Source organism: Oncorhynchus kisutch, linkage group LG11 (genome assembly GCF_002021735.2).
Source record: "Oncorhynchus kisutch isolate 150728-3 linkage group LG11, Okis_V2, whole genome shotgun sequence".
Lineage (NCBI taxonomy): Eukaryota > Metazoa > Chordata > Actinopteri > Salmoniformes > Salmonidae > Oncorhynchus > Oncorhynchus kisutch.
In genome coordinates, this window is record NC_034184.2 from 6,698,831 (window position 1) to 6,722,993 (window position 24,163).

At 41.4% G+C, this 24,163-nt stretch overlaps 1 protein-coding gene across 4 annotated transcripts in view; it reads left to right on the top strand.

Moving 5' to 3' along the window:
* The first annotated feature begins 474 nt into the window (after positions 1-474).
* Positions 475-24,163, top strand: part of LOC109900078 (rho GTPase-activating protein 27-like) — a 51,274-nt gene continuing 27,585 nt past the window's right edge. For 3 of the 4 annotated variants that reach the window (XM_031835217.1, XM_031835218.1, XM_031835219.1), the window contains exons 1-3: positions 476-727; positions 2,917-3,110; positions 3,316-4,129. In XM_031835217.1, the coding sequence (XP_031691077.1) occupies positions 3,031-3,110; positions 3,316-4,129 (894 nt within the window). In that variant the 5' untranslated portion in view covers positions 476-727; positions 2,917-3,030. Of the gene's footprint in view, positions 728-2,916; positions 3,111-3,315; positions 4,130-24,163 lie in introns of all 4 variants that reach the window. The other variant, XM_020495800.2, reaches the window with a different exon arrangement.

The following is a 24,163-nucleotide window of genomic DNA, read 5'->3' on the forward strand; positions in this document are numbered from 1 at the left end:
TGTTTGCTTCCCCTTTTTGGCCAACTGCCATATAATGCTAAACCAGCAGAAACTCACACTGGCATGTAGGCTAGAGGGTATTTATTGACAACACTTATTGACAATTACTGCATCCCAAACAGTACCTAATTCCCTATATAGTGTATTACTTTTGACCAGGGCCCATAGGAGACACACACACATTTGTTTGTAATTTATCAATTTCATATGGCTGTTAGCCTATGACCAGATAATATTCCCCACTGTAGTTCTAAAGGGAGTAACAGTCAGTTTGGTCACAGACTCCTAGGAGAACCAGATGATGTTTCATGAGGGACTGAATAGAACTATATATTGAGTAACTCCCATTTTTCATAGCTCTCTGTGTGTGTGTTCCTGTCCCCCAGTCTCCATTCTCTCAGTGTTGTTCCTTTACACAGTCAGTAGAACAGGAAATGATACAGAGGCAGTCAGGCAAGTTGAAACCTGTGCACACACACACAGCCCCGTGGTAGACAACTAGGCTTTATAACCGACACTACAGGAGCTCAAAACTTTCTTGGACAAGTGAACTGTAATGTGATGGAAAATAGATGCTAAAAGAGAAATATTTACCAGGTGTAATATGATGGGAATTAATGCAAATGGTAGATGTATTAAACTTACTCTAACGTCTGGGATCCACTGAACATTCAGAGAGTAGAGGACAGAGTTTGTACAAGTCTTCTGGCTGTATGCCCACCTCCAGGTATGAATACCTACTGTATTGTCAAGCCTTGAATTACATTAGTTTTATTGTAAAAGTTTGATGTACTGTTAATGTGCATTATTATTATTATTATTTTTGAACAACACTTCTGCTAGACCCCCTTAGTGTGTATTACATCATGTTTAATGTATTCTAGTCCCCCTTACTGGGGATGAAATCATGTTTAATTTCTGCTAGTCCCCCTTTAGTGTGGATTAAATCATGTTTATTTTATGCTGGTCCCCCTTTAGTGTGGATTAAATCATGTTTAACTTCTGCTAAACCCCTTTAGTGTGGATTAAATCATGTTTAACTCATGCTAGGCCCCCTTAGTGGGGATTAAAGCGTGTTTAACTTCTGCTAAACCCCCTTAGTGTGGATTAAATCATGTTTAACTCATGCTAGGCCCCCTTAGTGGGGATTAAATCATGTTTAACTCATGCTAGGCCCCCTTAGTGTGTATTAAAGCATGTTTAACTCATGCTAGGCCCCCTTAGTGGGGATTAAAGCATGTTTAACTCATGCTAGGCCCCCTTAGTGTGTATTAAAGCATGTTTAACTCATGCTAGGCCCCCTTAGTGTGTATTAAAGCATGTTTAACTACTGCTAAACCCCTTTAGTGTGGATTAAATCATGTTAAATTTTTGCTAGGCCTCCTTAGTGGGGATTAAATCATGTTTAACTTCTGCTTGGTCACTTTAGTGGGGATTAAATCATGTTTAATTTCTACTAGGCCCCTTTAGTGTGGATTAAATCATGTTTAACCTTTGCTAGTCCCACTAAGGGGGAAATCATAGTTAACTTCTGCTAGTCCCCTTTAGTGGGGATTAAATCATGTTTAACTTCTGTTTGGTCACTTTAGTGGGGATTAAATCATGGTTAACTTCTGCTAGACCCCCTTAGTGGGGATTAAATCATGTTTAACTTCTGCTAGACCCCCTTAGTGGGGATTAAATCATGTTTAACTTCTGCTAGTCTCCCCTTTAGTGTGGATGAAATCATGTTTAACTTCTGCTAGTCTCCCCTTTAGTGTGGATGAAATCATGTTTAACTTCTGTTTTCCATGCACTATTTTACCTTTATTTAACTAGGCAAGTCAGTTAAGAACAAATTCTTATTTTCAATGACGGTTTAGGAACAGTGCCTTGTTCAGGGGCAGAACAACAGATTTGAACCTTGTCAGCTCGGGGATTCGATCTTGCAACCTTTCGGATACTAGTCCACCCCTATCCGACTCCTTATAATTTAGGGTTGGATTGTTACTGTAGGCTATATCAAGTTCAAAAAGTTACCCTTTCCTAAAGAAAATATTTAAAATGCACTCTTACTAGAACAATTGAACTAAGCATTATGTCAGTTGACAACAAAAAAACAACTGTCATGTTGACAGATCAGTTGGTCCACTCACTTTGAATGGGTTAGTATGGAGAGGGAATAGACTTGGACTTCTGACCAGTTATTGGTCCTGGTTGTCAATGATGTCACTACTGAAATTAGAAGAAGGAATTGAGTCCTTTGTTTTCGGAAGTTCTCCCTGTGTTTCTGGAGGCCTTATATGGCAAACTGAGATTGCAGCTTGACAATGGAGTGAGCTGTGCATCATCAACCCAGGTTGGTGCTGGGCTACAGGCTTCCTGTTCTGTGGGCTCTGTGTTGTGAGTCTATAGAGCTCTTTAAGTTTTGACATTCTGAACTGTAGTGACTGCTGGCAGCAACTTCCTGTAGCAATATTTTTATGCACAGCGATGGGAGACAACCTTTACTGATGTCTGCCTGTCCATTGTTCAGGTTAAAATCATGAAACAGAAACAGCCTTACTGGTCACTGCATTCTTTATGATGATTATCTGTAAGGCAGAAGTGGATCATGTTGATTGAGGACAACTATGACGTTAGTAACTGAGTACTCCCACCTCAGAGATCCTATTAAAACACATGTGTATAATTCAATGACTCCGATAATGTTGAGGTTTCCAAATGTCTACTACTGTATGGCCGGAGTCCTGTCTCAGTTTACTGGATCTGAAATTGTTTTCATCATGTTTTTAATGTGTGTATGTCCCAAATGCCCACCATATTCTCTATGTGCCCTGGTTAAAAAGTAGTGCACTATAAAGAGAATAGGGTGCTGTTTGAGACGCACAAAGTCAGATATGCCCATTTTAAATGTACTGTTTTGAATGTTTCCAGCTCCAAGATGAACTCTTTTGAACCGTGACCATCTGCATTTCAACATAGAGGCTCCAGCCAGCAGAGCAGCTAACTAGGCCTAACTACAGTAACTGTAGGCCTAACTAAAGTAACATGGCGATGGTGCAGGTGCAGTTTGAGTATGAGTACACAGCCAAGGACGGGGCTCTGGTCTCCATCAAGCCCAATGAGAGGTAATTGAATTGAAAATCTTTATTGTCCAGAAAATATTTCACAAAATGGAAATGAGTCTTTAGGTAAAAAAGTAAAATTACAAAGGAACAGATCAGACAACATGATATAGATGATAGAACTTAACAATACATGCACAGTACACGCATCATTGCACAGTCCAAACACATTCTTCACATTGCCTCTCTGGGCCTCTAATGTTCACAGGTACATCCTGGTCTCCAGGACCAACGACTACTGGTGGCATGTCCGGAAGGACCAGAGGACCAAACCCTTCTATATCCCTGCCAAGTATGTGAGGGAGCTCTCTGTGAAGACCCAGGGCCCACTGGACCTCACTAATTCTGGGACTCAGAGTCGCACATTCTTGCTGTCAACGACTGACAGAGAGCCACTGGACATGTCTAACAAAGGTCAATGGTCAGGTGCTGTGACGAAGGTCCGCATGTCCACGGATCACTCTGCGAGAGCCACCACTCTCAGGATGTCCACGTTCGGGGTCTCACTCGACATTGATGATATCAAGCATTATGAGCACATGAAGACCATGGTGGGACTGCAGACCTCCAATAACGAGACTAGAGATATCCCGCCACATGATCTGAAGAGGCGAAGTTTAGCTCCAGGTTTCTCATTCACCTCAGCCTCAGACGCTCAAGGTCTTGGTGATATGTTGCAGCACTGTTCCCTAAAGCTCCATGTCTCACCTGAGCCCACAAGCAGACTTCCCCAGTTGCAGTCAAGCGCTCCTACACTTATCAAGGATCAAGATAAACAGCTGATCTCAAGTGGCCGGATAACGAAAACACTGCCAGGGGATCCTAGTGGGCTATCTCATTTGTCTCAGGACTCAGATATCCATGAGACTATATCAGATACCCAGCACTCAGAGTTGACAGACTTTGTGGGAACAGAACTGGATGGATCTTTGGGTTCAACTGAAACACCAGCAGAACAACAGCAGAGCCTGGATCGAACTTCTGGTCCGATTGACATTACAGCCCCTTCCCCTACAGCTCAGGTAAGATTAAGTTTCACTGTAGACATTCATAACATCCTACATACATTTATAGTATGCAAGTATTTTATTTGACTTTATAATGATTTACATGAGGCCATTTGTAAAGGATGTGAGTTGGATGGGAACATCAGAGAAAATACCTGGTATTACTAACTTCTGACATCAGAGTGTGCTGTTCAGTCATGGTAGAACTGGCATCCAGACAAGCATTAGAGGTCTGATGGATAAGCACAGAAGTAATCAAGCCTTGCAATGCTCTGTCAATGCTTTTTTCCCTCAGCTTTTTGAAGAAATGATTACTGAGGTTGGGAATCACTATGTTCACTATTTGGTTTGTTCATTGTCATTACCCTGTTGTGTTTATCTTAAGAAAAGGAGAGATTTGATCCAAGATTCACAGAGGAATTATTGTTATACTCAGGGAAATACTCAATGGTTTGAATCCCCAATGGCACCCTATTCCTTATATATCAGGGGTACTCAACTCTGACCAGTGGTCCAGGGCCTGCTGGTGTTCTGTTCTACCTGATAACTGATTGCATGCACCTGGTGTCCCAGGTCTAAATCAGTCACTGAATAGAGGGGAACAATGAAAAAACGTAGAGGAACTGGCTTCGAGGTCCAGAGTTGAGTTTGAGGGCCATATACAGTGCACTACTTTTAACCAGGGCCTCTGTTCAAAAGTAGTGCCCTTTATAAGGAATAGGGTGCCATTTGGGATGTACTATGAATCACAAACAGATGAGAACTAGGCATATGACTTATGGTCAACAGGACTCAGCTAATGAATCACAAACTATATCACATTCAGGGAAATAGTTATACCATCTGGTTTCCAAAAGCATGACTCAAAAGATGCTTTCAGTAAGTGAGCCTTGTGATCTGCATTAAAGATACATGGTGAGTTTATGGATAACAGAATGCAGTGAGTTTGATTGAAGGTTGTGCTGTTGTCTTGTACAGACATGTACAAGTTATCCATGAAAGGGTAAAATCCCTGCTAATGTATGAAAAGATTCCTAACATAGCATATACTAGCTATAGTAGACTCCATGTGTTATTCTGTGGCAGCTCATATACACAAGCCCTTTTGCTTTTGTGTGCCAGTCCAATGGGGTAAGGGGTGCCACTGACCCTAGAATGCAACTGTAGGGTCTGGACGGTCTGGCCCAGCTGATTCAAGTGCTCTATCTGGTCCTTTTGGTACACCTGTCTGGAATACGATTCGCAGGACACAATCACTGTTAGGTGTATGGACCTATGCAATTTGATTGGAACATTTGACTATTTGAGATTTCCCAAAAGCGAAATCCTCTTTCTACCTTTTCTTTCCTCTTCTTTTTTACTTTCGTGAATGTGGGTGGGGGTTAGGGGAGTTGGTGGGGCAACCACAGAACAGGTTAGAAACCGGTTAGTTCGGCTGGTTCAAATACATACCTACTGTAACCAGAAAGGAAAGAGTTAATCAGAAACTTAGGCTACCAACAAACCACTCCCAAACTACTGGCTGTAGCTTCCAGCTGCTACCTGTTGCCAGAGCACCGGTGACGTTGACGAGAATTATACCGCCGTAAAAAATATAAACATTTTGCAAACGCAAATTACATTGACTTCAGTTGGTTGGTTTGACAGCCGTCACAGTGAAGCAACATCGTTTTTTTGAGAAAGCTGAAACATTCCGCGAGTCTGCTTTTCATCGTTGGTTCACCTGTTCCGAGGTAAAGTGACGTAGGCCGCTCCTAGTATCAGGATGTTGTCAAGCATGCAACGAACATTTTATATCCTTCTCAATGCTGAGAATTAATTTATTACATTGTTGCGCTTGCGGGTGGCAATGTGTAAACATTTACATTTCTGTATAAACTAGTGTGCAGAGTTTGAAAGTAGTCTGTAAAGTAGGCCTACATTGTTGTTACATTTGCTATAACAGAATTTGAACTAGTTTGCTAACTTGAAACTTCCAGAGAGCTGGTTTGTGGCTCTCCACAATCCTCCTCAGTGGAATTAATGACCCCCTCACTTTCCCCTGTCTGTTGGGACACTGATTTGCATCCCATGTGGCACCCTATTTCCTATGTGGTGCATTTGGGACAGACAAGAGCTGTTACTCATGAGGACTTGCCAGGACCCCTCAAGTGGAGTCCCACTGTCCCACAATAGTGGTTCCGTTTCCATGATGATGTGTGGGGTATAGAGTTGAGTTTATTCGATGAAGCTAGCCAGGGCTTAGGTTAGGTGGCAGTGCCAACCATGCCATGTATGTATGTGTGTGTGTGTGTGTATAGGCTGTGCACACCGGCAATCTAGCTAACATTATTGGTCATTTCTCATCGCTACTCAGTACATGTACCTTAAGCTAGTTCCATTGTTTCCTGATTTTAAGCCTTCTAGGTAAATAGTTCATTTGCATACACTGTATACAGATGTTCTATTATTTTATTGTCTGTCATTTTCTTTATCCCATGTGTAACTCTGTTGTTGTTTTTGTCGCACTGCTTTTCTTTATCTTGGCCAGGTTGCAGTTGTAAATGAGAACTTGTTCTCAACTGGCCTACCTGGTTAAATAAAGGTGAAATAAAAAAATCTGGGATGGTTGATTGGCTAGGCTGTTCTGGATGATAATTGAATGCTGCTATGCAGCAACAAGTGCAGAATTCCAAATGGCACCCTATTTAGTGCCCCATAGGGATTTGATCCCTATGGTCAAAAGTAGTGCACTATATAGTTCTGTCCTTTCTGGCATGGGATCCATCCACAGTTCATGTGTTAGTGCCAGCTATTTGCATATTCTATACATTTCCTCTCCCAGCTATGTCATTATTTTCATGCATCCAAATCAACATATGCTAAAAAAATGTTTTTGTAACATTTAAGTTGTGTACAGTACAGTGGATGCATTCTAAATTCTGATGAATAATATTTAATCAAACAGAATGTACAGAGAGCCTTCAACCTGTATTCACTGTGTTCTAGAGCTGTAATGATGTGCCATGTGCTACAGATTCCTGAAATAAGTAGATGTTTTGGTGCAGCTAGATATCAGTCCTGAAGGCTTTTTCAGGAGTGAATGACAAGGGGTTTTACACTTTGACTCAGTTTTTTCACTTTAAAATGTATGCTAACAAAAACATTGATTTCAAAGTTTAACAAACCATACAGGTCTATGCACAATAACTACTTTTAACAATCTCCACTGAAAAATGTACAAAATTAAATTTAGTGGAAGAACTGTGCAGATTCAAACTTTGGTAAAGAAATTACAGTAAAATCATGCAATCGCGTTTTCCAAAGAACTTTTAAACATCATGGCAACATGAGTTTGAAAAAGTATCTTTTGGTTATTGAACTACAGTAAGTGAAGTGGATTTACAGTTGATGTTTACATTCACTTAGGTCGGAGTCATTAAAACTTGTTTTTCAACCACTCCACAAATTTCCTGTTAACAAACTATAGTTTTGGCAAGTCGATTAGGACATCTGCTTTGTGCATGACACAAGTAATCTTTCCAACAATTGTTTACAGAAAGATTATTTCACTTATAACTCACTGTATCATAATTCCAGTGGGTCAGAAGTTTACGTACACTAAGTTGACTGTGCCTTTTAAACAGCTTGGAAAATTCCAGAAGATTATGTCATGAATTTAGAAGCTTCTGATAGGCTAATTTACAGTCAATTGAGTCAATTGAAGGTGTACCTGTGGATGTATTTCAAGGCCTACCTTCAAACTTAGTGCCTCTTTGCTTGACATCATGGGAAAATCAAAACAAATCAGCCAAGACCTCAGAAAAAAATATGTAGACCTCCACAAGTTTGGTTCATCCTTGGGAGAAATTTGCAAATGCCTGAAGGTACCACGTTCATCTGTACAAACCATAGTACACAAGTATAAACACCATGGGACCACAGAGCTGTCATACCGCTCAGGAAGGAGACACGTTCTGTCTCCTAGAGATGAATGTACTTTGGTGTGGAAAGTGCAAATCAATCCCAGAACAGCAGCAAAGGACCCTGTGAAGACGCTGAAGGAAACGGGTACAAAAGTATCTATATCCACAGTAAAACGAGCCCTATATCAACATAACCTGAAAGGCTGCTCAGCAAGGAAGAAGCCACTGCTCCAAAACCGCCATAAAAAAAGCCAGACTACGGTTTGCAACTGCACATGGGGACAAATATCGTACTTTTTGGAGAAATGCCCTCTGGGTTGAACTGTTTGGCCATAAATAGATCTGTTTGGCCATAATGACCATCTTATGTTTGGATGAAAAAGGGGGAGGCTTGCAAGCCGAAGAACACCATCCCAACCGTGAAGCACGGGGTGGCAGCATCATGTTGTGGGAGTGCTTTGCTGCAGGAGGGACTGGTGCACTTCACAAAATAGATGGCATCATGAGGAAATAAATTATGTGGATATATTGAAGCAAAATGGCTTTAGGACAACAAAGTCAAGGTATTGGAGTGGCCATCACAGATCCCTGACCTCAATCCCATGGAAAATCTGTGGGCAGAACTGAAAAAGTGTGTGCGAGCAAGGAGGCCTACAAACCTGACTCAGTTACACCAGCTCTGTCAAGTGGAATGGGCCAAAATTCAACCAACTTATTGTGGGAAGCTTGTGGAAGGTGACCCAAAACTTTGACCCAAATTAAACAATTTAAAGGCAATGCTACCAAATACTAATTGAGTGTATGTAAACTTCTGACCCACTGGGAATGTGATTAAAGAAATAAAAGCTGAAGTAAATCATTCTCTCTACTATTATTCTGACCTTTCACGTTCTTAAAATAAAGTGGTGATCCTAACTGACTTAAGACAGGGACCTTTTACTACGATTAAATGTCAGGAATTGTGAAGAACTGAGTTTAAATGTATTTGGCTAAGGTGTATGTAAACTTCCGACTTCAACTGTACATCCGATAATGGAAATATGGTAACAGAATTGCATTATTAATCTGTACCACACAGAAATGCATAATTATGGATATGAATGTCCAAACTTGTGAAACATGAGGAGAATGACATCACAGCAGAGTACAGTACAATGTATTCTACCTTTCTTCACTGTACTGTACTATTAGATTGTGCAGTACTGTGTTCTACTCACTGTGCTCTACTCTACTGTGCTCTACTCATTGTGCTCTACTGTGCTCTACTCACTGTATAGTACACTACTGTGCTTTACGCACTGCTCTACTCACTGTGCTCTACTCACGGTACTCAGATGTGTTCTAGTCACTGTGCTGAAGTTGCTTTCAGAGGCAATTTTTTTTCTTTGGAAATGGTGCCTTCTATGCCTTCATTTCCCAAAAAGATAGACTCTTAGCTTTCATATGACACCAATTTGATATGCTCCTATTCGATGGAAATGCCCATCACCTTTACATGTCTTGTAACTGTAGCCTTCACTTACGCTGTGCAATAAGAAATGTAGGGACTAGGGTGCCATTTGGACCTTGATTTCAATCCCTTTCTGACAGCACCCCTTTTTGATTTGAACAAAACCTTCCATATGTGTTTGCCCATGGTAGAAGTGGTCAGAAAGTGACTTTTTAGACCTGAATGCCAAAACATTCAGGAGATAGAGGTGCTCAAAGTTGACCCATTTTACATACCCCAGCCTATCATGAAACATCCATTTCTTCATCACTGGAAAAGATCAACGGTTGAGTTTGATATCATTTGAAAGCTTATAAAAAGTTTTGTCAAATTACTCTATGATTTCTTGAAAAAAAGTATACAATAAATAAACATCTACAGTACCAGTCAAAAGTCTGGACACTTACTCACTCAAGGGTTTAACAAAAAAAATGTCTTCTACATTTATAAAATAATAGTGGAGACATCAAAAACTATGAAATAACACATGTGGAATCATGTAGTAACCAAAAAAGTGTTAAACAAATTAGATTCTTCAAAGTAGTCACCCTTTGCCTTGATCACAGCTTTGCACACTCTTGGCATTCTCTCAACCAGCTTCACCTGGAATGCTTTTCCAACAGTCTTGCAGGAGTGTGTTGGGTTTGAAAAACAAATGGTAGTCCCACTAAGCGCAAACCAGATAGGATGGCGTATTGCTGCAGAATGTTGTGGTAGCCATGCTGGTTAAGTATGCCTTGAATTCTAAATGAATCACTGGTACTGTAACCAGAAAAGCTCCATCACACCTCCTCCTCCATGCTTCACGGTGGGAACCACACATGCAGAGATCATCCGTTCACCTAATCTGTATCTCTCAAAGACATGGCAGTTGGAACCAAAATCTCAAATTTGGACTCATCTGACCAAAAGACAGATTTCCACCAGTCGAATGTCCGTTGCTTGTGATATTTGGCCCAAGCAAGTCTGTTCTTCTTATTGGTGTTCTTTAGTAGTGCTTTCTTTGCAGCAATTTGACCATGAAGGCCTGATTCAGTCTCCACTGACCAGTCAATGTTGAGATGTGTCTGTTACTTGACCTCTGTGAAGAATTTATTTGGGCTGCAAATGTTGAGGCTGGTAACTCAAATTAACATATCCTCTGCAGCAGAGGCATCTCTGGGTCTTCCTTTCCTGTGTTGAGAGCCAGTTTCATCACAGCGCTTGATGGGTTTTGCGACTGCACTTGAAGAAACGTTCAAAGTTCTTGAAATGTTCCAGATTGACTGACCTTCATGTCTTAAAGTAATGATGGACTGTTGTTTCTCTTTGCTTATTTGAGCTGTTCTTGCCATAATATGGACTTGGTCTTTTACCAAATAGGGCTATCTTCTGTATACCACCCCTACCGTGTCACAACACAACTGATTGGCTCAAATGCATTAATTAACTTTTAACAAGGCACACCTGTTAATTGAAATGCATTCCAGGTAACTCATGAAGCTGGTTGAGAGAATGCCAAGAGTGTGCAAAGCTGTCATCAAGGTAAAGGGTGGCTACATTCAAGAATTTGCTTAACAGTTTTTTTTTCGGTTGCTACATGATTCCTTAGGTGTTTTTTCATAGTTTTGATGTCTTCACTATTTTTCTACAATGTAGAAAATACAAAAAATAAAAACCCTGGAATGAGTAGGTGTGTCCTAACTTTTGACTGGTACTTTGTGTCATTGTATAACATTTAACATGAATTAGGGTACGGTATGCAAAATATGTCAGCTTTGGAATGAACCAGGTCAAAAAAAAGCTTTTTCTGTTTCTAATTAAATTTACTGGCAAAAAGAATGCATTTATTTGATCAGAGTTCAAAGTTTTGATTGAATATTGACCTCTGCCTGCCAAAATCAAATGCCAGGAAACTGCTCCAACAGATTGTGTGAGAGAGAGACCTATCTATCTGATCCTGCTCTCTGACAGAAAAGAAGACTGAACACTGTCTGTTTTTTTCTCCTCCTAAACAGCAACACTGGCCCAAATGACTCCCGATTCCCTATATGGTGCATCTTATTTGTATGGTGCACTTAATACTTTTTACCAGAGCCCTATGGGTCATTCCCTATGGCCCTGTTCAAAAGTAGTGCACTATATAGATAATAGACAGTAATTTGGGACACATGCTAGGCTTGGCTTCTCACTGGGCACAGATGTCAATTCAATGTCTTTTCCTCTTTGATTCAACCAACATTCATTCAACCAGTGTGCGCCCAGTGGGTTCTTACTGAAATCATTGGGAGGTTATTTGAGAGTAAGGATGGGTGAATACATTTAGATTAATCCAACATTTAGGGTAACACTGGATGTCATGATCCCAAGACTCTGTGGAAAATAGTGATGGTTAGACTATCGAGTGGAGTGGACTACCCTAGTTAAATGGACTCAATTTACATGAAAACGAATGTAGGAATGGTCTTCTTACATGATCAAATGAACCATAAATTCCTTAACTATTGTTATAAACAAAATATGAATGTAAAAACGGTTGTGATCTTGTTGATATCATCATGTTCATGCATACTTCACCAGATCACTAGGTTATTTGCATTAGTACTGGTAAATTGTAACTGCCAAGGACCGAAAGGCTCCTTAGCAGCATCTACCCCCAAGCCATAAGACCGCTGAACAGTCCCACCCCCCATCCCCCATCCTTTTGTTTGTACACTGCTGCTGCTCACTGTTTTTTTATCTATGCATAGTCACCTTACCCCTTCCTACATGTACGGATTGCCTCGGCTGGCCTGTGCCCCCGCACATTGTCTCTGTGCCTGTACCGCCTGTATATAGCCTCGTTATTTTATTGTGTTACTTTTGATAATTTTTTTACTTTAGTTAATTTGGTAAATATTTGTTTCACTCTTCTTGAACTGCATTGTTAGTTAAGGGCTTGTAAGTAAGCATTTCACGGTAAGGTCTACCCTTGTTGTATTCTGCCCATGTGACAAATAATGTTTGATTTGATTTAGTAAACGTACACACACCATTTGAGAGAGAAATGGAAATTCAGCATTTTTCTCTGTGCTTGTTGTGCAAATCTCCTCTAGAGGCTCCCAATGACCGCTCCTCAGCTGTAATGAGACTATTTCATGGCTGTGTTTACACAGGCAGCCCAATTCTGATCTTTTTTTCACTAATTCAGATCAGCTCTGAAAAATATCTGATGTGATTGGTCAAAAGTCTAATTCATGGGGAAAAAATATCAGATTTGGCCTGCCTGTCTAAATGCAGCCTTTGGCCACGTTCCTCTGCCTAGGTGCTGCTGATTGCCTGCCAGATCTTACAATGCCTGGGTAGGTATTTTATTTATCAGCTAACCACATATGTTATAGCAATCTGTCAGTCGATGACATGGCACGCAACCATTGGTTGATGCATGCAATCTTTGGTTGATGCATGCAACATCTGAGCAGGGGAACGCAACCATTGTCTAAAGCCGGTATTCCCAAACTGGGATACGTGTAATGCTGTCGGTGGTACCCCAAATAAAAATGTGATTCACGTTAAAAAATATATCATAATATTACTTTTTTGAACTTTTTTTTTTTCTTCACATTTTCAGAGTATCCTGCCTTGGCAAATCGCGCTGTTAAGACACTGATGCCTCTGGCAACCACGTACCTACAGTATGTGAGAGTGGACTTTCAGCCCTCACTAGCATGAAAACTAAATACAGGCACAGACTGTGTGTGGAGAATGATTTAAGACGCAGACTCTCTCCAATACAACCCAACATTGCAGAGTTACGGTGCATCCTTCTCATTAACTTGTGGTGAGTTATTTAAATAAGGTTTTATATGTAAGATGGTTAAAGAAAGAGAAAAATAATTGATTATTATTATTTGTGCCCTGGTCCTATAAGAGCTCTTTGTCACTTCCCACGTGTCGGGATGTGACAAAAAGTCACACTCATTCTTATGTTTAATAAATGTATAGTGTGTGTGTGTGTGGCAGTCTTACAATGATGGCAAAAAACATTTGAAAGTGTGCTGACCCTGGTGCTGGAGGGGGTACGCAGCTGGAGGTTGAATGTTTGAAGGGGTACGGGACTATAAAAAGTTTTGGAACCACTGGTCTAAAGTATCTTGTCTCCTTAGTCATAGAATCATATTAGATCCGGAATGTCTTTAATTTGATCTTGATGCATGGTTCTTTTTTATGTATTCTATGTTTGTTATGATAGGGTTAACTGCTTGGGACTTCGCTATCAAAGCTCTTGAGATCTACATATCTGTAAATATGCATTTTAACTAAGCGGCTTTACTGCCCTTACAGAAAAACCACGTTAGTTCACATGTGAAATGTGTTTTCGGAACACTTCACATGTGATCACGGTTTCACTTGTAGTGTCATTTTATCACGTGTTGCTTTAATGTTATCACATTAATTTCACATAAGTTCACATGAAAACATGGATTTTTGGAACACTTCACATGTGAAATGTATGTTTTTTCCGTAAGGGTGTATACAGTACCGTAGGCATTCTTGGACAGCAGTTGTTACCCAACACCTAAGTCAGTTTCGGTATGTTATGTTTGAGACACTGCAGTATGTTCAGAGATTACCATTTCTTCTCTTTTTTCTCTCTATCCATACATGTAGAATGTATACATCTCTGTGTTCCATCTATGTTCTAGAATTTCTATGTTCTCGAAACTCTATGTTCTCCTGCTTCATATGCGAGCAGGTTCTCTGCCTCGGGGCAGTCAGACGAGACATGTCAATAAAGCGTCAATCAGCCTGGCCTGAGTTAAAGTGAAGTGAGGAGATGGATAGGGAAGTGATACGGCTGCTGTGCTGTATGTCGATTGTAAATGGAGCCATAACTGCCGTCTCTGGGGTAATCCAGGATTCTGGGCCATGAGGAGTGATGTAACGGGTAGGAATCAGACTCCATTAATAGGCCGACTGTGTTTTTGTGGCCTGATTTTGGGCCCCAATTTGCTCCTCCATTGTTTTATTGGATGATTGCCAAAGCAGTGAAGTAATTAGGCAGATTGCTGCTTTGTAGCATTGCTCAAGGCTATAAGAGAAAGTTCTGATTATTCTCCTTTAGGGCAATTGGAGACTATACAAAATATGGCTACCATCTCCTTCTTCAGGAGCTAGTTCAACATCACAACAATGTTTCCTCTTCAACCATCTCCTTCCTCAGGAGCTAGTTCAACATCACAACGATGTTTCCTCTTCAACCATCTCCTTCTTCAGGAGCTAGTTCAACATCACAACGATGTTTCCTCTTCAACCATCTCCTTCTTCAAGAGCTAGTTCAACATCACAACGATGTTTCCTCTTCAACCATCTCCTTCTTCAGGAGCTAGTTCAACATCACAACGATGTTTCCTCTTCAACCATCTCCTTCTTCAGGAGCTAGTTCAACATCACAACAATGTTTCCTCTTCAACCATCTCCTTCTTCAGGAGCTAGTTCAACATCACAACAATGTTTCCTCTTCAACCATCTCCTTCTTCAAGAGCTAGTTCAACATCACAACGATGTTTCCTCTTCAACCATCTCCTTCTTCAGGAGCTAGTTCAACATCACAACGATGTTTCCTTTTCTGCAGTACATCGCTGTCCCTCTTTTAGTCAACATTATTCATTATAAGGGATGATATTTGAATTTTAAACACTAATTTGAAATACTATTGGTTGGGGTGTTATTATGATACTGTTGGGTGTTTATTATTATAATATTGGTTGGGGTGTTGGGAGTTATTGTGATACTATTGGTTGGGGTGGTCCCTTATGGGGAAAAATCACATGATTTCACATTTTCTGATCCAAGATGGCATAGCAGTCAGACGTCTTTGTCCTGTCGTGTCCCTTGTATATATCGTTTTACATCTTTTTCGTTGCATATCCTTTAAAATATTTTGCTAAACCTCAACATCTAAATACTCTCCTGCAACCCGCCTCACCCAATGTGGCGTGGATCTGCTTTTTTTTCCCCCTAAAGTATTTATATTTACTTCGGATCTGGAATCCCTCAACTGAAGCTAGCCAGCTAACTACCAGCTATCAGTCAGCAAACCATTGCCAGCGGTCATCAGCTAACCTTCAGCTCGGAAAGTTCTCGCCAGTTCGAACAACGTGACATAACGGACCTGTTATTTTTATCCCCGGATTCCTACCGCAAACTGAACATTTTCATCTGGATCTTCACAACTAGCTAACCGCAATCCCGGATGACTACTCTTGGCTAGCGTTTCCATCCCAGAGCAAGCACCAATTAGCTTGAAGCTAGCCCGGACAGGGCTCCTGTGCTACCACCGAAGTATACTCCTGGGCTACAATATCCGGACCCCTTCTACAGCTGGTACGGGCATGGAACCCCGCAGATCCCCTACGACTTGAATACCGACATAATCTGCCCGAGGACTCCAAAAGGCCCCTCAGGCGCGACGCCCGCTGAAGGCCTATTATGCTAACCAGCTAGGCCTGCTAGAGCTACATGGAACCCTACTAATTCCACGACTGGTCTATTGACGTCACCGAATGAAGAGGCAAAAACAGACTTACCCCCATCGCGATGTCCCCCAAAGGCTAACTTTCTAGCCCCTGCTATCTGCTTGCTTTCTTACCCGGTCTGCTAACTGCTAGCTGCCGGACCCGGTCTGCTAACTGCTAGCCATTGCTAACTGCTTGCTTGCTAACTCGGTATGCTAACTGCTTGCTAACCCGGCCTGCTAACTGCTAGCTTGCCCCGGTCTACTAACTGCTAGCTGCCGGCCCTGGCCTGCTAACTGCTAGCTTAACCGGTCCGGTCTGTAACTGCTAGCCAATGCTAACTGCTTGCTTGCTAACCCGGCCTGCTAACTGCTAGCTACCAGCTGCTAGCTTGCTTTACTCCCGGCCTACTAACTGTTAGCTTGTTAGCATTGGCCTGCTAACTGTCTGAATCGCCGTGTCCCCAGCCAGCCCAACCACTCACTGGACCCATATGTTCACTTGGCTACGCATGCCTCTTTCTAATATCAATATGCCTGGTCTATTACTGTCCTGGTTAGTGATTACTGTCTTATTTCACTGTAGAGCCTCTAGCCCTGCTCAATATGCCTTAACCAACCATGTTGTTCCACCTCCTACATATGCGATGACATCACCTGGTTTAAACAACTCTAGAACCTATATCTCTCTCTTCATTACTCAATGCCTAGGTTTACCTCCAATGTACACACATCCTAACTTACCTTTGTCTGTACACTATGCCTTGAATCTATGCTATCGTGCCTAGAAACCTGCTCCTTTTACTCTCTGTTCTGAACGTGCTAGACGGCCAGTTCGTGTAGTCTTTAGCCGTATCCTTATCCTACTTCTCCTCTGTTCTTCTGGTGATATGGAGGTTAATCCAGGTCCTGCAGTGCCTAGCTCCACTCCCCAGGTGCTCTCATTTGTTGACTTCTGTAAACGTAAAAGCCTTGGTTTCATGCATGGTAACATTACAAGCCTACTCCCTAAGTTTGTTTTACTCACTGCTTTAGCACACTCTGCTAACCCAGATGGCTTAGCCGTGTCTGAATCCTGGCTTAGGAAAACCACCAAAAACCCTGAAATCTCCATTGCTAACTATAATGTTTTCCGCCAAGATAGAACTGCCAAAGGGGGTGGTGTTGCAATCTACTGCAAAGATTGCCTGCAGAGTTCTGTATTACTATCTAAGTCTGTACCCAAACAATTTGAGCTTCTACTTCTAAAAATTCACCTCTCCAGAAACAAGTCTCTCAATGTTGCCGCTTGCTATAGACCTCCCTCTGCCCCCAACTGTGCCCTCGATACCATATGTGAATTGATTGCCCCCCATCTATCTTCTGAGCTTGTGCTACTAGGTTGACCTAAACTGGGACATGCTTAACACCCCGGCCATCCTACAAACTAAGCTTGATGCCCTCAATCTCACACAAATTATCAATGAACCTACCAGGTACAACCCCAAATCAGTAAACACGGGCACCCTCATAGATGTCATCCTAACTAATTCTGTAGATGATGCCTTGCTATTCTTTAAAAGTGCCTTCCTCACTTGAACTAGGAATGTATACAGTCCTTGGTTCACTCCAGACCTGTCTGCCCTTGACCAGCACAAAAATATCCTGTGGCCTTCTGCATTAGCATCGAATAGACCCCGTGATATGCAACTTTTCAGGGAAGTTAGGAACAAATATACACAGGCAGTTAGAAAAGGCAAGCTTTTTCAAACAGAAATTTGCATCCTGTAGTACTAACTCAAAAAAGTTCTGGGACACTGTAAAGTCCATGGAGAATAAGAGCACCTCCTCCCAGCTGCCCACTGCTCTGAGGTTAGGAAACACTGTCACCACCGATAAATCCACTATAATTGAGAATTTCAGTAAGCATTTCTCGACGGCTGGCCATGCTTTCCACGTGGCTACCCCTACCACGGTCAACTGCCCGGGCACCCTCCACAGCAACCCGCCAAAGCCCCCACCATTTCTCATTTATCCAAATCCAGATAGCTGATGTTCTGAAAGAGCTGCAAAATCTGGACCCCTACAAATCAGCCGGGCTAGACAATCTGGACCCTCTCTTTCAAAAATTATCTGCAGAAATTGTTGCAACCCCTATTACTAGCCTGTTCAACCTCTCTTTCGTATCGTCTGAGATTCCCAAAGATTGGAAAGCTGCTGCAGTCATCCCCCTCTTCAAAGGTGGAGACACTCTAGACCCAAACTGCTACAGTTTGGGTCTAGAAAGCCAAGTTAACAAACAGATTACTGACCATTACGAATCCCACCATACCTTCTCCGCTATGCAATCTGGTTTCAGAGCTGGTCATGTGTGGACCTCAGCCACGCTCAAGGTTCTAAATGACATCATAACCGCCATCGATAAGAGACATTATTGTGCAGCCGTATTCATCGACCTGGCCAAGGCTTTCGACTCTGTCAATCACCACATTCTTATCGGAAGACTCGACAGCCTTGGTTTCTCAAATGATTGCCTCGCCTGGTTTACCAATTAGCTTAGAAAATATTTTGAATGAGAATTTCTTTGTATTTCCAGAATACAGTTCATTGTGCAACAGTATATTTCCTGTAAAAACACAGTTCAGCTGTATAAATTACACTATTAGCTATTTCTGTTCATTTTGGAACACGTCAAAACATGTGTTTTTGAAAAACTTCATATATGACATGTGAAATATTAAATGTGAAAACGTGCTTTTGAAACACACATTTATTTTTGCTTTTTTTAACTAGGCAAGTCAGTTAAGAACAAATTCTTATTTTCAATGATTGCCTAGGAACAGTGGGTTAACTGCCTTGTTCGGGGGAAGAACGACAGATTTTTACCTTGTCAGCTTGGTGATTCAATCTTGCAACCTTTCGGTTACTGGTCCAACACTAACAACTAGGCTACCTGCCCCTCCACATATGGCATTTCACATGTGAAAACTTGTTTGTTTTTCTCCAACACTATACATGTAACATTTCACATGTGTAAAGGTGTGTTTTTGACATTTCATGTGTTCACGTTTTCACATGTGCTATTTCATGTGTTATTGCTGTTCAGCTAAAATATGTCCCCACCTGGGATTTGAACTCACAACCTCTGAATTTGAGGTACACTGACCTTTGTGCTGCACCACAAAGTCTCTAGCATTCCCAGACACATTCATTATCTATACTACATCTTTGCACTTAGCAAAAAAGTGCCATCTGCACTGTTATTTTAGTTATCATTCATTCTGACTATTCATTGATTTAATTTACTTATTTCAGCAATTGAAGAGTTTCTGTATAGTTGGTGGGTCATATTATTCTGTTTAATTGATACTCCTGAGTCCCTATGATAAATATCATAATTTTCACATTTTTAAGTCCATAGTGTAGGAATACAGGTGAAATCAGTCAGTCATTGATACAGACATGGTGGCATAGCAAGATGATAGGAATGCTGTGAACCAAGAGGTTGTGCGTTCAAATCCCAGGTAATGACATGTTGAATAATAATTAATGTATAAATAAACATACACAATGTAGTCATGTGTGTCAAATATGTAAGTTGAAAACCCTGTGTTAAAAGCACTGTGTGAGCATCATAATGACTCACACATGTGAAAGGTTATGTGATCACGTGAAAATCCTCATGTGAAACTTCATGTGAAAAAACATCACACAAAGTGTTTCACATGTGAATCTTCTTGTGAAATGTCACGTGTTTCAAAAAAACACATGGTTTAAAAATATATATATATATATTTCACCTTTATTTAACCACGTAGGCTAGTTGAGAAAAAGTTCTCATTTGAAACTGCAACCTGGCCAAGATAAAGCGTAGCAATTCGACACATACAACAACACAAAGTTACACATGGAATAAACAAAACATACAGTCAATAATACAGTAGAACAAAATAAAACAAAAAGTCTATATACAGTGAGTGCAAATGAGGTAAGTTAAGGAAATAAATAGGCCATGGAAGTAATTACAATATAGCAATTAAACACTGGAATGGTAGATCGGCAGAAGATGAATGTGCAGGTAGAGATACTGGGGTGCAAAGGAGCAAAATAAATAAATGAATAAATACCAGTATGGGGATGGGCTGTTTACAGGTGCAGTGATCTGTAAGCTGCTCTGAAAGCTAGTGAGGGAGATGTGAGTCTCCAGCTTCAGAGATTTTTGCAATTCGTGCCAGTCATGGGCAGCAGAGAACTGGAAGCAAAGACGACCAAAGGAGGAATTGGCTTTGGGGGTGACCAGTGAGATATACCTGCTGGAGCGCGTGCTACGAGTGGGTGCTGCTATGGTGACCAGTGAGCTGAGATAAGGCGGGGCTTTACCTAGCAGAGACTTGTAGATAACCTGTAGCCAGTGGGTTTGGCGACAGGTATGAAGCGAGGGCCAACCAACGAGAGCGTACAGGTCGCAATGGTGGGTAGTGTATGGGGCTTTGGTGACAAAACGGATGGCACTGTGATATACTGCATCCAGTTTGTTGAGTAGAGTTTTGGAGGCTATTTTATAGATGACATCACCGAAGTAGAGGATCGGTAGGATGGTCAGTTTTACGAGGGTATGTTTGGCAGCATGAGTTAAGGATGCTTTGTTGCGATATAGGAAGCTGATTCTAGTTTTAATTTTGGATTGGAGATGCTTGATGTGAGTCTGGAAGGAGAGTTTACAGTCTAACCAGACACCCAGGTATTTGTACCCACGTATTCTAAGTCAGTGCCGTCCAGAGTAGTGATGCTGGACGGGCGAGCAGGTGTGGGCAGTGATCGATTGAATAGCATGCATTTAGTTTTACTTGCGTTTAAGAGCAGCTGGAGGCCACAGAAGGAGAGTTGTATGGCATTGAAGCTCGTCTGGAGGTTAGTTAACACAGTGTCCAAGGAGGGGCCAGAAGTATACAGAATGGTGTCGTCTGGGTAGAGGTGGATCAGAGAATCACCAGCAGCAAGAGCAACATCATTGATGTATACAGAAAAGAGAGTCTGCCCGAGAATTGAACCCTGTGGCACACCCATAGAGACTGTCAGAGGTCCGGACAACAGGCCCTCCGATTTGACACACTGAACTCTATCAGAGCTGTAAAATTAGGAATTGGAGTTTGGTTCACTTTCTGAATTGACTGGGAGTAAAATGGAATTGACCTCAACATTGGTTAGCACACTTGGAATGCAACCAATACATTTCTGTACTTTGCAAAAAGTTTTCCGGAATCAACTCAATGATTGTCTGATTATCTGACAACACCAACGAAAAAGTAGCAGTGCTCAGGGAAACTTGACAAATTCAATCAGATCAATCAAACAAGTGATTGCAGAAACCTGCATTATTTTATTTAACCTTTATTTAACCAGTCAAGTCAGTTAAGAACAAATTCTTATTTACAGTGACGGCCTACCCCGGCCAAACCCGGACAACGCTGGGCCAATTGTGCGCCGCCCTATGGGACCCCCAATCACAGCCAGTTGGGATACAGCCTGGAATTGAACCAGGGTCTGGTGACACCTTTAGCACTGAGATACAGTGCCTTAGGCTCCTAGTGGCGCAGCGGTCTATCTGGTGTTTTGGCGATGTCGGAGGTGTAACTGCTGTCGTGTCTCTGACTTCTTTAATGAGATGACATGCTAGTTTAAAATTGATTACATAATGTTTAATTGATTACCTGATTGAATTAAACCATGCAACAATTAAAACATTAACCTGGGCCACCATGGAAACATTCATTTATATAGAGCAGCTATCTCGCAAATCCACTCTTAAAGATCTGAAGATCTTTTATATCAATAGCAGTCAATCAGTCATTAATTATTCTTTACCTGATATCAGTCTCATCTGCACATCGTAAAATGCTTAGTTATCTGCACAAACCCAGCCTTTACTTATAAATCATCCATACACAAATTGGCTCAATTATTTATTTACTAACCAATTAAACAATTACAGAATATACATTATACAGTAAATACCGTAAATAGTGTCCCTAGTGGACTAAACAAAAAACAGTTCAGGGCGGCAGGTAGCCTAGTGGTTAGAACTTTGGGCCAGTAACCGAAAGGTTTGCTGGATCGAATCCATGAGCTGACAAGGTAAAAATCTGTCACTGCCCCTGAACAAGGCAGTTAACCCACTGTTCCTAGGCTGTCATTGTAAAAATAATTTGTTCTTAACTGACTTGCCTAGTTAAATAAAGGTTAAATTAAAAAAAAAAATAACACGATAGATTCAGAGAGAGGAGAAAGGGTTTTTGGAAGTAAGACTAAGGAACATGGGTCTCTATCAGGCCTGGGAAGCTATTCTCACATAAATACATATGCCACTAACGATCGCTCATTCGGAAAAGTAATGCATTGTATTTACGTGAAGCTGGCTTCAATAGTTGAGCTGGTGATATGAGGCTCTGGTTTGCCCAGTCGATGTCGCCCTCATCCTTGGTGGAATCTTCCAGGTCGTCATGTGAGAAGTTCACGTGGTCTGAGAGGTTCAGCTCACTCTGGAGATGCTTCCTCGTCGGTCAGTGTTCTCATACTAGATTTGCACATATGTTCAGCTGCACTTCTTCTCTAGGTGATCAATAGTTCAGAGTTCATCCCATTTCACTTATGGAGCATTTTATCATTTTATACAATAATTAGATGCAAGCCTCATAACTGAGGAACCTGTATAAACAGAGTTAGGGTAATCAAATGTATTTACAGTGCCTTGCGAAAGTATTCGGCCCCCTTGAACTTTGCGACCTTTTGCCACATTTCAGGCTTCAAACATAAAGATATAAAACTGTATTTTTTTTGTGAAGAATCAACAACAAGTGGGACACAATCATGAAGTGGAACGACATTTATTGGATATTTCAAACTTTTTTAACAAATCAAAAACTGAAAAATTGGGCGTGCAAAATTATTCAGCCCCTTTACTTTCAGTGCAGCAAACTCTCTCCAGAAGTTCAGTGTGGATCTCTGAATGATCCAATGTTGACCTAAATGACTAATGATGATAAATACAATCCACCTGTGTGTAATCAAGTCTCCGTATAAATGCACCTGCACTATGATAGTCTCAGAGGTCCGTTAAAAGCGCAGAGCATCATGAAGAACAAGGAACACACCAGGCAGGTCCGAGATACTGTTGTGAAGAAGTTTAAAGCCGGATTTGGATACAAAAAGATTTCCCAAGCTTTAAACATCCCAAGGAGCACTGTGCAAGCGATAATATTGAAATGGAAGGAGTATCAGACCACTGCAAATCTACCAAGACCTGGCCGTCCCTCTAAACTTTCAGCTCATACAAGGAGAAGACTGATCAGAGATGCAGCCAAGAGGCCCATGATCACTCTGGATGAACTGCAGAGATCTACAGCTGAGGTGGGAGACTCTGTCCATAGGACAACAATCAGTCGTATATTGCACAAAGCTGGCCTTTATGGAAGAGTGGCAAGAAAGCCATTTCTTAAAGATATCCATTTAAAGTGTCGTTTAAAGTTTGCCACAAGCCACCTGGGAGACGCACCAAACATGTGGAAGAAGGTGCTCTGGTCAGATGAAACCAAAATTGAACTTTTTGGCAACAATGCAAAACGTTATGTTTGGCGTAAAAGCAACACAGCTCATCACCCTGAACACACCATCCCCACTGTCAAACATGGTGGTGGCAGCATCATGGTTTGGGCCTGCTTTTCTTCAGCAGGGACAGGGAAGATGGTTAAAATTGATGGGAAGATGGATGGAGCCAAATCAAATCAAATCAAATCAAATTTATTTATATAGCCCTTCGTACATCAGCTGATATCTCAAAGTGCTGTACAGAAACCCAGCCTAAAACCCCAAACAGCAAGCAATGCAGGTGTAGAAGCAAATACAGGACCATTCTGGAAGAAAACCTGATGGAGTCTGCAAAAGACCTGAGACTGGGACGGAGATTTGTCTTCCAACAAGACAATGATCCAAAACATAAAGCAAAATCTACAATGGAATTGTTCAAAAATAAACATATCCAGGTGTTAGAATGGCCAAGTCAAAGTGCAGACCTGAATATCCAATCGAGAATCTTGGAAAGAACTGAAAACTGCTGTTCACAAATGCTCTCCATCCAACCTCACTGAGCTCGAGCTGTTTTGCAAGGAGGAATGGGAAAAAATTTCAGTCTCTCGATGTGCAAA